At 43.2% G+C, this 11,811-nt stretch overlaps 1 protein-coding gene across 3 annotated transcripts in view; it reads left to right on the top strand.

Annotated features, from left to right (window-relative positions):
- The first annotated feature begins 5,729 nt into the window (after positions 1 to 5,729).
- The window catches only part of AK5 (adenylate kinase 5), a 195,627-nt gene continuing 189,545 nt past the window's right edge, over positions 5,730 to 11,811 (top strand). The window contains exons 1-2 of one of the 3 annotated variants that reach the window (XM_084872176.1): positions 5,730 to 6,179; positions 10,228 to 10,414. In XM_084872176.1, coding sequence (XP_084728302.1) covers positions 6,120 to 6,179; positions 10,228 to 10,414 — 247 coding nt within the window. In that variant the 5' untranslated portion in view covers positions 5,730 to 6,119. The remainder of the gene's footprint in view (positions 6,180 to 10,227; positions 10,415 to 11,811) is intronic. The other 2 variants (XM_084872175.1, XM_084872174.1) reach the window with 2 other exon arrangements.

Here is an 11,811-nt window from a genome sequence, read left to right as displayed (position 1 = left end):
ATCATGGGAGAGCAGCACAAGAATAAATAATAGAAGAAAAAGGATTTTTTTTTAAAAAATCTCACATTAGAAGTGAAATGACAGAAGTTTAGCCTTAGCAAGGCAGATAAAAAGTTATGTTGGAAATTTTTTAATATACAATTTTAATCTATTAAAGTGAAACTAAGAATAAATTAAAAATATAATTCCTTATTAGTGAGAGTATAAAACTGGAACGCTCAAACACTCAGAATTTTGCTAATGGCACTATAAATGGATTAGGCCCTTCTGGAAATTTGATAACTAAATCAAGAAACATAAAATGCATTTTCCATTGTATCCAATAACCTATAATACTTTTGGAAATTTTTCTGAATAATAATCTATTTTTTTTAAATAAATGTAGTGGGATGACATTGGCACATAGTGCAATATACAGATCTTGTAACATAGCAACCCACACCTGAAACCTATATGATCATATTAATAAATTATAATTTAAAAGGTGAAAAAATATGCCGAGTTGTTCAGACCAGAATTGCTCACAGCAGCAGAACAGTTGGAACAACCACAACATGCTGACCCAGAAGGAAATGTGAGGTTACTGTGTCAAAGCTGCTCTGTGACCTTTCACACAGCCACTTTCTCTCTCTCTTTTTTTTTTTTTTTTTTTAAATATTTTTATTGTTTTCAGGGAGGAAGGGAGAAGGAAAGCGAGATATAAACATCAATGCTGAGAGAGAATCATTGATTGGCTGCTTCCTGCATGCCCCACACTGGGGATTGAGCCTGCAACCTGGGCATGTGCCCTGACTAGGAATCGAACCGTGACCTCCTGGTTCATAGGTTGGTGCTCAACCACTGAGCCATGCTGGCTGGGCTCACACAGCCATTTTCAAAGGTGGTTAGGCAGAGCCTGGAAATGTATGTGATGTTGTTTCTGAAAAGCTTTGTATTGGGGGATGGAGGGGAGGGGTAGGAGATTGGAAGGGAAAACAGCTAAAAACCCAATAATTTTTTCGAATTTCTTTATTGATTATGGTATCATATAATTGTCCTCATCCCTCCATTCCCATCCCCAAACCCTCCCCACATATGCATCCACCCCCCTGTTGTCCATGACCACCGGTTAGGCTTACATGCATGCACACAAGTCCTTTGGTTGATCTCTCCCTCTTACCCTCACCCTCCCCTAACTTCCCTCTGAGGTTTGACAGTCTGATTGCTGCTTCTCTGTCTCTGGGTCTGTTTTTGTTCATCAGATTATGTTGTTCATTATTTCCTCTAGATGCGTGAGATCATGTGATATAAGAAATATCCTTATAAGAACCAAAAATGAGACAAGCAATAATGGTTATGCTGAGAGGCAAATGAATCAGTCTGTAGTGAGTTCCTTTCTGGGCCAACAGTTCTTTTGTGTCCCAATTTCAATGTCAAACAGTTCCTTATGTGTATATGTCAGCCTTGATATTTCAGATCTGGTTGGTGGCAAATGGTAGTCCGATAATTTTTTGGGGGGTAGTGAAGAAACATTGAGTGAAGTCTCTTTTTAAAACTTTCTAAATACTCTTCACCAAATATGGATTTATATGAGTCATGTAACTTTGTGTCCCAACCGTAACAACCTTCCTCCACATAGCTACTTCTATCAGATTATTAAAACATTATTACATTTATCTGTACTTAATTATTACAAGTACATCTCTTTCTATAGACAGTGAACCCCTTTAGTCTTGTTCTTTATATTCCCAGCTCCAAACACAGGCCTAGTATCTAAAAGATTATTTCATAATTGTTTGATTAATGAATGCATAAATTAATGAATAGTTAGGATTTTCCAAATCTTAGCTATTCTTAGTATATGTTATTACATAGGTGGAGATTTTTTTAATGCTTTCAGACTTTAGGGGAGAGTTTTAAATCTTCTACTCTCTTAACACCCTCTGACTCAAGAATTCCTAGAGGTCTTTGAGATGCAGAATCCCAATGTCTGGCTCAGCTCTTTAGCTGGTGTGGGAAAATAGAGCATCAGGGAAAATCTGCTTTGGGCAAAGAATTGTGTTATACACCATTATTTCAGACTACAGTTACCCCAGATTTCACAGATCAGTTTGTACACATTACACTCACAAAAAAAGTAAAAGCCTCAGAAAGACCTTCTAAAACAAATACATGTGAATAAGGGGAGTGTTTCTTTGGACAATGTAGACATATATTGAATATCTTATAGGGTTTAGGGTTTTTTTTTCTGGGTAAACAAAATATTTACAAATTGCCCAGAAGAGCACAAATGGCCCAGTAGGTTGTCAATTAGTGAAGGAAATAGAGTAATTAGGAGGGTGATATTGATTTTTTTGTGCTGAATGAGAAAAATGCAACACTCACGGATTTAATAAATAGGAATGATGTGTTGTCTATTCAATCTCTGAGTCAAGCAAAAACTTTCAAACCTAAAAGAATCCTGAACAATTAGAAAATCTACTGAGATAAACTTGTTCTTATACATGTTTTGTTGGGCTTGTGTTTTGAATAACACACACAACCCAAATACAAAGTGACATCCGTGGGGGGGAAAAAAAGGGAGGAAGGAAGGAAGAGAAAGGAAAGGGAGAATGGAAGGACCCCTAGAAAACACCGAAAGGTACAAAGAAAATATTGTTGCAGGACCTCATACGCCATTATGATGGCTTAATTATTTGAATAATTAAGTAGTTGAAAGCCATTATGATGCTGCTCGGGGAAGAGGTTGCATAGGGTTTTGCAGTTGGACTAACACTATTAGTATTACCTTGAAATAAGACTGAGTCTGAGCTATTTCATTTATATATTGAGAATGATACATATTTTACAGATTAAGGATTAAATATGACATATATATAACTATGCAATATACTTTATAGAGTGTTTATCACAGGTCTTGACTCATAACAAACATGCAATATATTTTAATCTTGCACTCTGGCCAAACCAGTCATCATGCCATAACTCTCCACACCAGTGCCTACGGCTGATTCCCTTAGGCCCCTCTCCTGGGGCAAGAAACTGACGAATATTTTGCACTTTACGGAGAAAGTTTTCAGTAGGCCCCTGTTAAATTGTAGACGGCATAAATATCTGTTAGGAGTGGACGAGGAAGGGAATCAGCATAGGCTCCAGCCTTCATTGGGTTTTGGAAGTGCTGTTCCGGGTATAGAGGCCTTGAGCCTTCTTCGTGTGGATGGAGTGAACGGTTCTCACCAACAGACACTTGATTAACAGGCCACAGAGTAGGTTCACCCTTTGTGGAGACCTAGCTCGTGTGTCAGCAGCGAGCCCTCTTAAGTAATCACCCACAGAAACATTCCCACCAACAGCCTCCTCCTCTGGACCTCTGAAAAGTTCTAAGTTATTGTCCCAATGGTTATCCCCATTCCCACTTCCTCTGCCACTTTCAGCAAACAAAGCTGAACGCTGCCTCCTTGCTTCAAATAAACAATTAGGTCTGTTTGATTTTCATCATTCAATCAATCACTATCTAATATGTCTTTATTTATGTCTTTGGGAGAGGAGATATTTTCAGTGTTTGCCTATCATTTATCTCTATCTGATGTTGTTTATGCATTTTTATTTGCTCATTACACGCACTCTCCAGTAGAATCTAAGCTCTCGACAGCAGGGATTTTGTCTGTCTTATTTTCTGCTGTTTCTCAGAACCCAGCACACTCTCCCATCGTGGGAACAGAAGAAACTCTATGTAGAGACACCAGACATGCAGCGACCATCTTGATTTGTTAGCACTTGCAGGAATGCATCCCCAAGTAAACAAAGAGCAAAGGGCCATGAACCCTTTATACACCCAGCCCTAGAACTTCATCGCAGGGACTAGTGGGCCAGCTTTCCCATGGCAAGGATGAAGGATGTATTTGTTGTTCCTTGTCCTTTCTCTTGCCTCTCTTCCAAACCATCAGCCTGTCTTGTGAGCATCATGTACTAGCAGCTCTCTCCCCTAGCAGGCCACCGCTCCCTTTGCAAAAGTAATTATGAACACCTTGCCTCCTTAATACATCTGGAGCACACCAAAAAGTACTGATTGCCAGTACCTAAGGCTACCTGAAAGTCTGCCATCTCTGCAGTTGTTATGTTTTCCAGGCTATCTAGAATATTCAGAGCAATGCCGTTTTTCTTACGTACTCTCTTCGTACAAGCAAGTTGCCATCCTGGCCCGACTACACTAACGTGCCTTTAGGGAGGGAGGATGTGAGCTGAGCTCTGCGGGATTCTTTTCTGTAAAGGATGACCTTGACCGGTCCTGCAGAACGTGGCCTCCTTAGTCCTAGCTGTGCCTGTGCAAAAGTAAGCCTTCATGCCAGGGACGCTGGCACTTCCCAAGCACTGTTGCCTAGGGAAAAGACAGTGCTTTCACCACGACCGTGAGTCAAAAAAATGGAAGGGGGACCTGTAAGTGATGCGGCATATTCTGAGGGCAGAAACCAATTTCCCTGGAACTGGAACACCTGTCTCGTTTAAGACTACCATTTGACGCATGGTTTCACAAGAGCTCAGAAAAATTTCATTTACTTTACAAAACTCAATTAATTCTTGACTTTCCTCCCTTGGGTAAAACAAAAAAAGGCAGCCACAGTGAAGGCTTGAGAAGCAGATGTTTGGGGGAAAGGGGGAGGAGGAGAATGAAAAAAAAAAAAGATCTGTAATGGACAATCAGACCCTGATAGTTTAGGAACAATTGCAATATTGCTTCTCCCTCTGGCAGACCCCAGTTGTCAGCTCCTATCGGAGCCTCCCTTTCTCTCACACTCCCTCCCACAGTCAGGCCTTGCACACAGTTCAAGATCATAGTCTCAGTGTGCCATGGGCCATTCTTTCAAACAGTCAATGAAAAGATATTTTAATGGAGGAAATGAGTCATCTTGGAGGAGAGGAAGAAGATGGCTACACTTCGATAATAAGAAGATCCTTCACCTACATTGCTGCCTGCAGGCACCCACCCATACTCACGCTGGAGTGATGGATGGCCCACTGGGTGGATATTCCTCAGCTCTAATTAATGCTGCCACCCACCCCACCTACCAGCCATGTTTTCAATTTCAGCAGCTTTCCACCACTACCACCTACTTCTCTCCTCTATCTTCCCATTCCTCTCTATGGAGATAAGTTACTAGTTGGCTACTTACTAATCCTCCCGTTAATGAATATGTCAGGCTACTGTGAGGCCTCATGTTGAAATCTGTAAGAATTTGTGACATAGACGAGGGGGGGCGGGGGGGGGAATCAAAACCAGCTAGCAAAACTTTCCTGAAGGATAGACATACCCAAGATCTAAACCTCGTTTTAAGGAGATGGATTCCACATCTCAGATCCCTCTTTCCGCCTTACCCCAAGCCTTTTTATTATGAAAGATCGCGATCTTAGGGAATAAGTCATAAAATTCCGTGACAATTAGGGTTCTTCCTGGGAGTTCCTTAGGGACGCGTGAGTAACGGTGTCGGGGGTGGGAGTGGAGAAGTGAAAAGGTCCCAGGTTCCTAGAGCTTCCCCTCCCCCCCGCCCCCCTCCGTTCCTTTGGCCACCTGGTCCCAGGTTGCTGGGTACCCCGGGCGACCGGGAGGGGTGTGACCGGTAGCCCCCCAGCGCCCGCCCCCCCTCCCCCCTCCCCCCAACCTCCCCCCCTCCACACACAAACAGCCCCCCCCACACCCCCAACCCATCCCACCCCCTCCCCCCGCAACCTGAGTGGCCGCAGAGGCGGACCGGGCTGGGGAGGGGCCGAGCGGCGCGCGGAGCCCGGGAGGCGGGCGGGCAGTCTGCAGCCTGGCGTCCGCTTCTCCGTCCTCCCTCCTCCCTCCTCCGCTCCCTCCGCCCTCCCCTGGCAGCCGCGCTGCCTGGGAACCCGCGAAGCCGCTGCTCCCAGCCCGCAGCCTGGGTGCGGGCGCCCGAGCCGAGGCGGAGGTGGCGGGAGCGCGGAGACCACCAGCCCTGGGGAAAGGCGCGGGGGCCCGGGGCTGAGAGGGCAGCGCGGAGCGCGTGTTTGCGCGGGAGATCGGGGGCTGCCCGGTGCCCGGCGCGGACCCTCCCGCCCCAGCCCGGGTCTCCGCCGCATCCCGGAGCTTCCCCGCCGGCTCCCGAGGCGCGCGGGGCACAGCCATGAACACCGCCGACGCCAAGGAGTACCTGGCCCGCAGGGAGATCCCGCTCCTTTTCGAGGTAGGGGGCTCGGGATGGCAGAGGGGCGCAGGGTGGGGAGGCCGGGAAGGGCATTGGGGAGGGGGTTCGGGGTGAGGAAGCCGAGCCCCGTCCCACCTTGCGGACGCGGGGCAGGGAACGTGGGACGGGGCGCGGCTTCCTGGAGGGACTCACTCGCCCCCCTGCCCGCTCGCCCCGGAGGGAGCCGCCTTCCCCGGGGATCGCCGGGGTCCTTGTCCGCAGGGCTGGGCTCAGAAGCCCGCAATTCCCAGGGCAAGTTTCCGTCCTCCGGGAGTGGGCGCCCGGGGGGCTCAGGCGCGAGGGTCAGGCCAGGTGGGCGCGTTGGCGCCCCAGAGCGAGCTGGGTCTGAAAACTGAGGGAGGGAGGGGGGGGTCTAGAGCCCTAACCCCTCCGCGCGCCCAGGATCGGGGTCCCCGCGGTGAAGGCCACGTGTGGACAGAGGCAGCCCGCGCCGGGGCAGCTCGGAGGAGAGGGATGAAAATGCAGAAACAAATCCAAACCCATCCAGTGCGGCGCTACCTCCGGGGTGGCAGGCCGCCGGCGCTGCTCTGCGCTTTTGGTGAATGAACTCCTGGGCACGTTTCTCTGTCGCCTTGGGGTGACGGGGGGAGGATGGGGTTGTCGCCTGCCTCGCTGCAGCAGCTTTGGCCAGCCCTCACCTAGAGAGTGCGGTGTAGAGGGAAGGGGAGGCGGGCGTGTCTCCTGTTGCTCGGTCTTCGCACCGCAGCACAGCAGCACCTGCATCTGGGCCCGGGCAGTGGGGGCGCTTGGAGAATGTGGAAGAGGAGGCTTGAGGAACTAAAGGAACCTTGGTTAGTTCTAACCCACAGTCTCCGTCACGGATCCTGTTGCTTCCTTCTTTCCATAGTTGAATCTTAAAATACTTGTTTAGGTTAAAAAGAAAAAAAAAGAGAAAAAAAAGAATGGATTCGAGCCAAGCTTCATAGAGAGAACCCTGAAAGGAGAAATCTGTTCACTGCATACCTTACCCGCCACCCCCGCTCCTATTTCTTTAAGATGATGACTATAGACTGATAGAGTAAATTAATGGTCTTGAGATGCCCTTTTTTCCTGTTTGGAGGGGTTTCTTCTGTCAAAATAAATTTTAAAAGACCACGTGGGAGAAGAATTTTGTCTCTATTTTTTCAAATAATCTTTAAAATTGGTCACCATCATTACAGATCTTCATATTTTTTGTTCACCTCTGTAAGCCACCGTTTTTAGATTCATCTGAAGCCAAGATTTTCAGGTAAACCACCAGCACAAGGCTGGCATGTGAAGCCCCAAGTCTAGCAAGTGTGTTAGTTGTGTTTGAAATCATCAGGAGGTGCTGTGTAAGGACAGGTCTTGGGGAAATGTAGGCTTCCTGCCAAGAGCTTTTCTTTTTTCTTTTTTCTTTTTTTAATTTTCAAAAAGTAAATACAGAGATGAAGAGTTGAAGGTTTTTGTCATAAATACTGCAACTGAGATCAATTTCATTCCTACACTTCTAACAGAATAACTGCGGGAGAGCTACCTGTTTGCAAAATGCTGGTTAATAAGACATCTTTTTCTTATAAATAAATGTGGGTACTGTTTTTCCTCCTTGGTGGAAAGTAACCACAGAGAATTTTGACAGGTTGTTCCTGAAAATTTACACTGTATCTGCAAATAAGTAATGGCAGGGTTTTTGTTGTTGTTGTTGTTTTATTTTTGTGGAGGTTTTTTTTTTTTTTTTTTTTTTTTGTGTGTGTGTGTGTGTGTGTGTGTGTTTGGGGGGGTGGTGGTTTGGTTGTTTAGCTGCTATGCTTTTCTTTCCTTGTCTTTTCTGCATATGAATTGGACATTTTAAGATAATGCACACACCCAGGGGGGTGGGGGTAATGGGGGAATAGGAACATATATGTAAAAAATAAAAATTAATAAATTAATAAATAAGAATATAAATAAATAAATAAATAAATAAAAATAAGATAATGCACACCCAGAAAAGGAAGTAACTCAGGAGAAATGCGGTAGTACAGTGTACTTAGATGCAGTCCTGGGCAATGGAAGAAGACTGCTGGTGTCCTCCAAAGGCCTTCCAGTGAGAAGGATCTGTGTTGGGCTCAGCAGTGAGAGAAGTAAAACATTGCACTTCTCCATGTGATGAGTGTAGACAGCAATACCAATGCTTCAAGTTTCCAAAATGGATTTTTTGTTTCAAAACCACAACCTAGGTACACAGAGTTTCTAGGTAACAAAGTTTAACAATTAGGTATCTGTCAAAGAGTGAACTCAAAGAGATGGAATAATAATGTTTGCTGATTATCTTAGATCTGATCTGTGATGGTGGCTGGCTACTAAAAGAAAGGATTTAAATTATCCATAAATGAGTAGAACTCATTCCCTCCCCTCTTCTAAAAGCAATACCCATAAAGGAATCGGTTTTGTTTAAAGAGGCTGGAAATGTATATTTTCAAGTAAAAACAAACAAACAAACAAACAAAAACCTTCATTGAGTAAGTTTATCCATTTTAGGCCATAATAAGGATAAAAAAAAAAAATAAAAGACCAAATCTTGAATTCATATTATATTTGGATTATGCATGGGGTATAGATAATCTGGCATTTCTCTTCATCCTACATCATATTTTTGCAAGATGTAGAGAGAGCACTATATGGGCTTTTTAATCAGAAATATTGAGTTGGAATCCTGGGCCTAGGCATTTCTAGATGGGAAACCTTGATCAACTCATTAACCACTCTGATCCATGATTTCCTGTTCTATAAAGTGATGATAATAATGCTGTATAATGCCTGCAGGGACACAGAGTAACCATTGCCACAGTTAATCAAATTAACATGGGCCATGAGAAAGTTAAACACAGTGTGTGTGTGTGTGTGTGTGTGTGTGTGTGTGTGTGTCTGTCTGTCACAGATTTTGAGACAAAAGCTGGATGTGGATGCCAAGTTAGTTTTTCCCCCTCTGTCTGCAATCAAGCTTTTTTTACTGAATATTTCAGCCACACTATTTAAGATTTCAGAGAAAAACATACCTAGTAAGAATTGCCTACCATTTTGAGCAAATTGCACCAGAATAATTTGAAAATAGAATACTGTACTTAGGAAAGATTTCAGCCTTTTAAAGAGTGGATGTTTTAGGCATCAATAATGTACATTGGTGATAATAATCCCCAATGATTTTTTCCACGAAATACTCTAATGGAAAATATTTTTCACAGCAGTCCAGTTCCTAGGAGTCAACATTTCCAAATTGGCGGCATTTTTAGAAATTAGTACATGTGACACATCAGACACCAGGAACAGAAAAAAGCAACACAGGATCATGCTCCCCATGCCCCCTCTGTAACCTCTGTATATTATAGTGACTTATTATATAACAAATAACATTTTTTTAGTCTCAGACTTCATGTTTTCAATGAAGTGTTTTTCCTAATTAGAAAACTGTTCAATACGCACCTACTGTGTGTCAGAGAAAGTGGTGGGGGCAGGAGATTGAAAAATAAGCAAGACCAACACTGTGTTGTTGAAAGGTTTATAGCTTAAATGAGTACATTGATGATTTCAGTATAAATGACAGGTAAGTTTTCTTTTTCTGTGTGCCTCCGGAACATAGGAGAAGAGTTCCATAAACCAGCCTGAGGGCTCAGGGGTCATTATCACATAATGACAATAATATTAACTAAAACTACCAACAACATTTATTGAGCCCTTACTGTGTGCCAGGCACTTACTACGAATTTTACAAATATTAAGTTTTTAGTCCTTTAAAAAAAACCTCTGAGGTATTATTACTGCCATTTTACACAGTAAGAAACTGCAGCTTGGAGACTTCAATAGAACTGCTGATCCATTTTAAACTAGATAGTTGCCTTCATCATTTAAAAAGCACAGAATGCTCAGCTGAAAACTAACTGGTCAAGAATTTAAGGAACTGTCTTAACCAGATAATAACTTCAACTCTTATTTATTAAAAAATGCAAAGAACAGAAACAACCAGGAATTTACAGATGGGGCCTGCCCTATTTTAACCAAGGCGATTTTAAAACATTTTATTGCATTTCAGAGCCTTTTGAATGGATTGATGTGTTCTAAGCCTGAAGACCCAGTAGAGTACTTGGAAAGCTGTTTACAGAAAGTAAAGGAACTAGGCGGCTGTGAGAAGGTGAAATGGGATACATTTGTCAGCCAGGAAAAGAAGACTTTACCTCCGCTCAACGGAGGACAGTCACGGAGATCCTTCCTAAGATCTGGTAATGTATATGCAGAGCAATAGTCTGTATTTCTGGCAGTGCCCATATAAACTGTAGGCAATGATTTAATTTCTCAGGTTTCCAAACCCTTGGAAGGATATTTGACCATGGAGTATGATTCATCTCCCTCTGCTACTAATTCTAATCACCTCTGTGATAAGACAAACAAAATCACATGCCATTGTCCAGCACTTAACTATAAGTGAAGTTTTATATTACTGATGTCACTACCTTGTGAAATGAATTGCATTAGCAGACTATGAAATGTTCTTAAAATTGCAAATAAGACTTTTCCAAATAAATGACATGACAGACAAAAATGATAGCTTTTACTAGCTTGGAAGAGATTTGATTTATTAATATGTTTTCAAATTCAGAGTTCATGTGAATGCATCTGCATAAATGCATCTGCATAAATGCATGTAAGGTTTATACTTATTAATTCAACAGGATTTATTAAGCAGCTACTGAATGCAATACATTACATTAGACATTTGGGTGCTATGAAAGAAGTAGAAGACATGAACATGTTTAACAATTTTAGGAATAGTGTAAAGCTAATTTGCTAGAGGAGATTCATGGTATTCTAATAACTTGCTGAAATAGTTGCTTATCAAAATCAGTGGTTCAGCCCTAACCCGATTTGGCTCAGTGGATAGAGTGTCGGCCTTCAGACTCAAGGGTCCCAGGTTCGATTCCGGTCAAGGGCATGTACCTTGGTTGCGGGCACATCCCCAGTGGGGGGTGTGCAGGAGGCAACTGATCGATGTTTCTAACTCCCTATCCCTCTCCCTTTCTCTCTGTAAAAAATCAATAAAAATATATTTTTAAAAAATTAGTGGTTCAGCATCAGCCAACCAGCCTTTCAGACTCTGTATGAAATTGAGATGTAAAATAGTATAATACATGCAAAATGGAATCAGTTCCAGTCAGGGGAAACTAAATTAATTCTTTCCCAGTAGCCCAGATCATCATATCTCCCAAATTCAAACCATTCTCGAAAATTGTACCAATGAAAAGTTTCAGCTAAATAGACAGAATTTGAAATAAACATCAATCTATTTGCAATATGTACAAGGGGAAATAAATCTTAATTTGTCTTACTTAGTCATGACCGACTTGGGTTTTATCTGAAAGCAGTGTGGGAAAAAGTCAAATGTGTTAATTTTTAAGAAATACAAGCAGAGAGGGAAAGCAGAAACCTTGGGTCAGAAACATCTCCAGAGAGGAGAAGAATCCTTCCCTGCCCACGCAGGAGTCGTCACTGGGGGATTTGGGATTGGAGAGCACCTTCAGCCAGTTACCGCTGCAGCACACCACACAGTAAATGACTGCTTCGGGGAACAAAATGATATTTTCATGGGTCTGAAGAGTTTATACTAGTAAACATTCCCAAA

The sequence above is a fragment of the Pipistrellus hanaki genome, assembly GCF_964339955.1.
Source record: "Pipistrellus hanaki genome assembly, chromosome: 2".
In the NCBI taxonomy this organism is placed as follows: Eukaryota; Metazoa; Chordata; class Mammalia; order Chiroptera; family Vespertilionidae; genus Pipistrellus; species Pipistrellus hanaki.
Note: the sequence above shows the minus strand (reverse complement) of the source record. Positions and strands in the feature narration are given on the sequence as shown.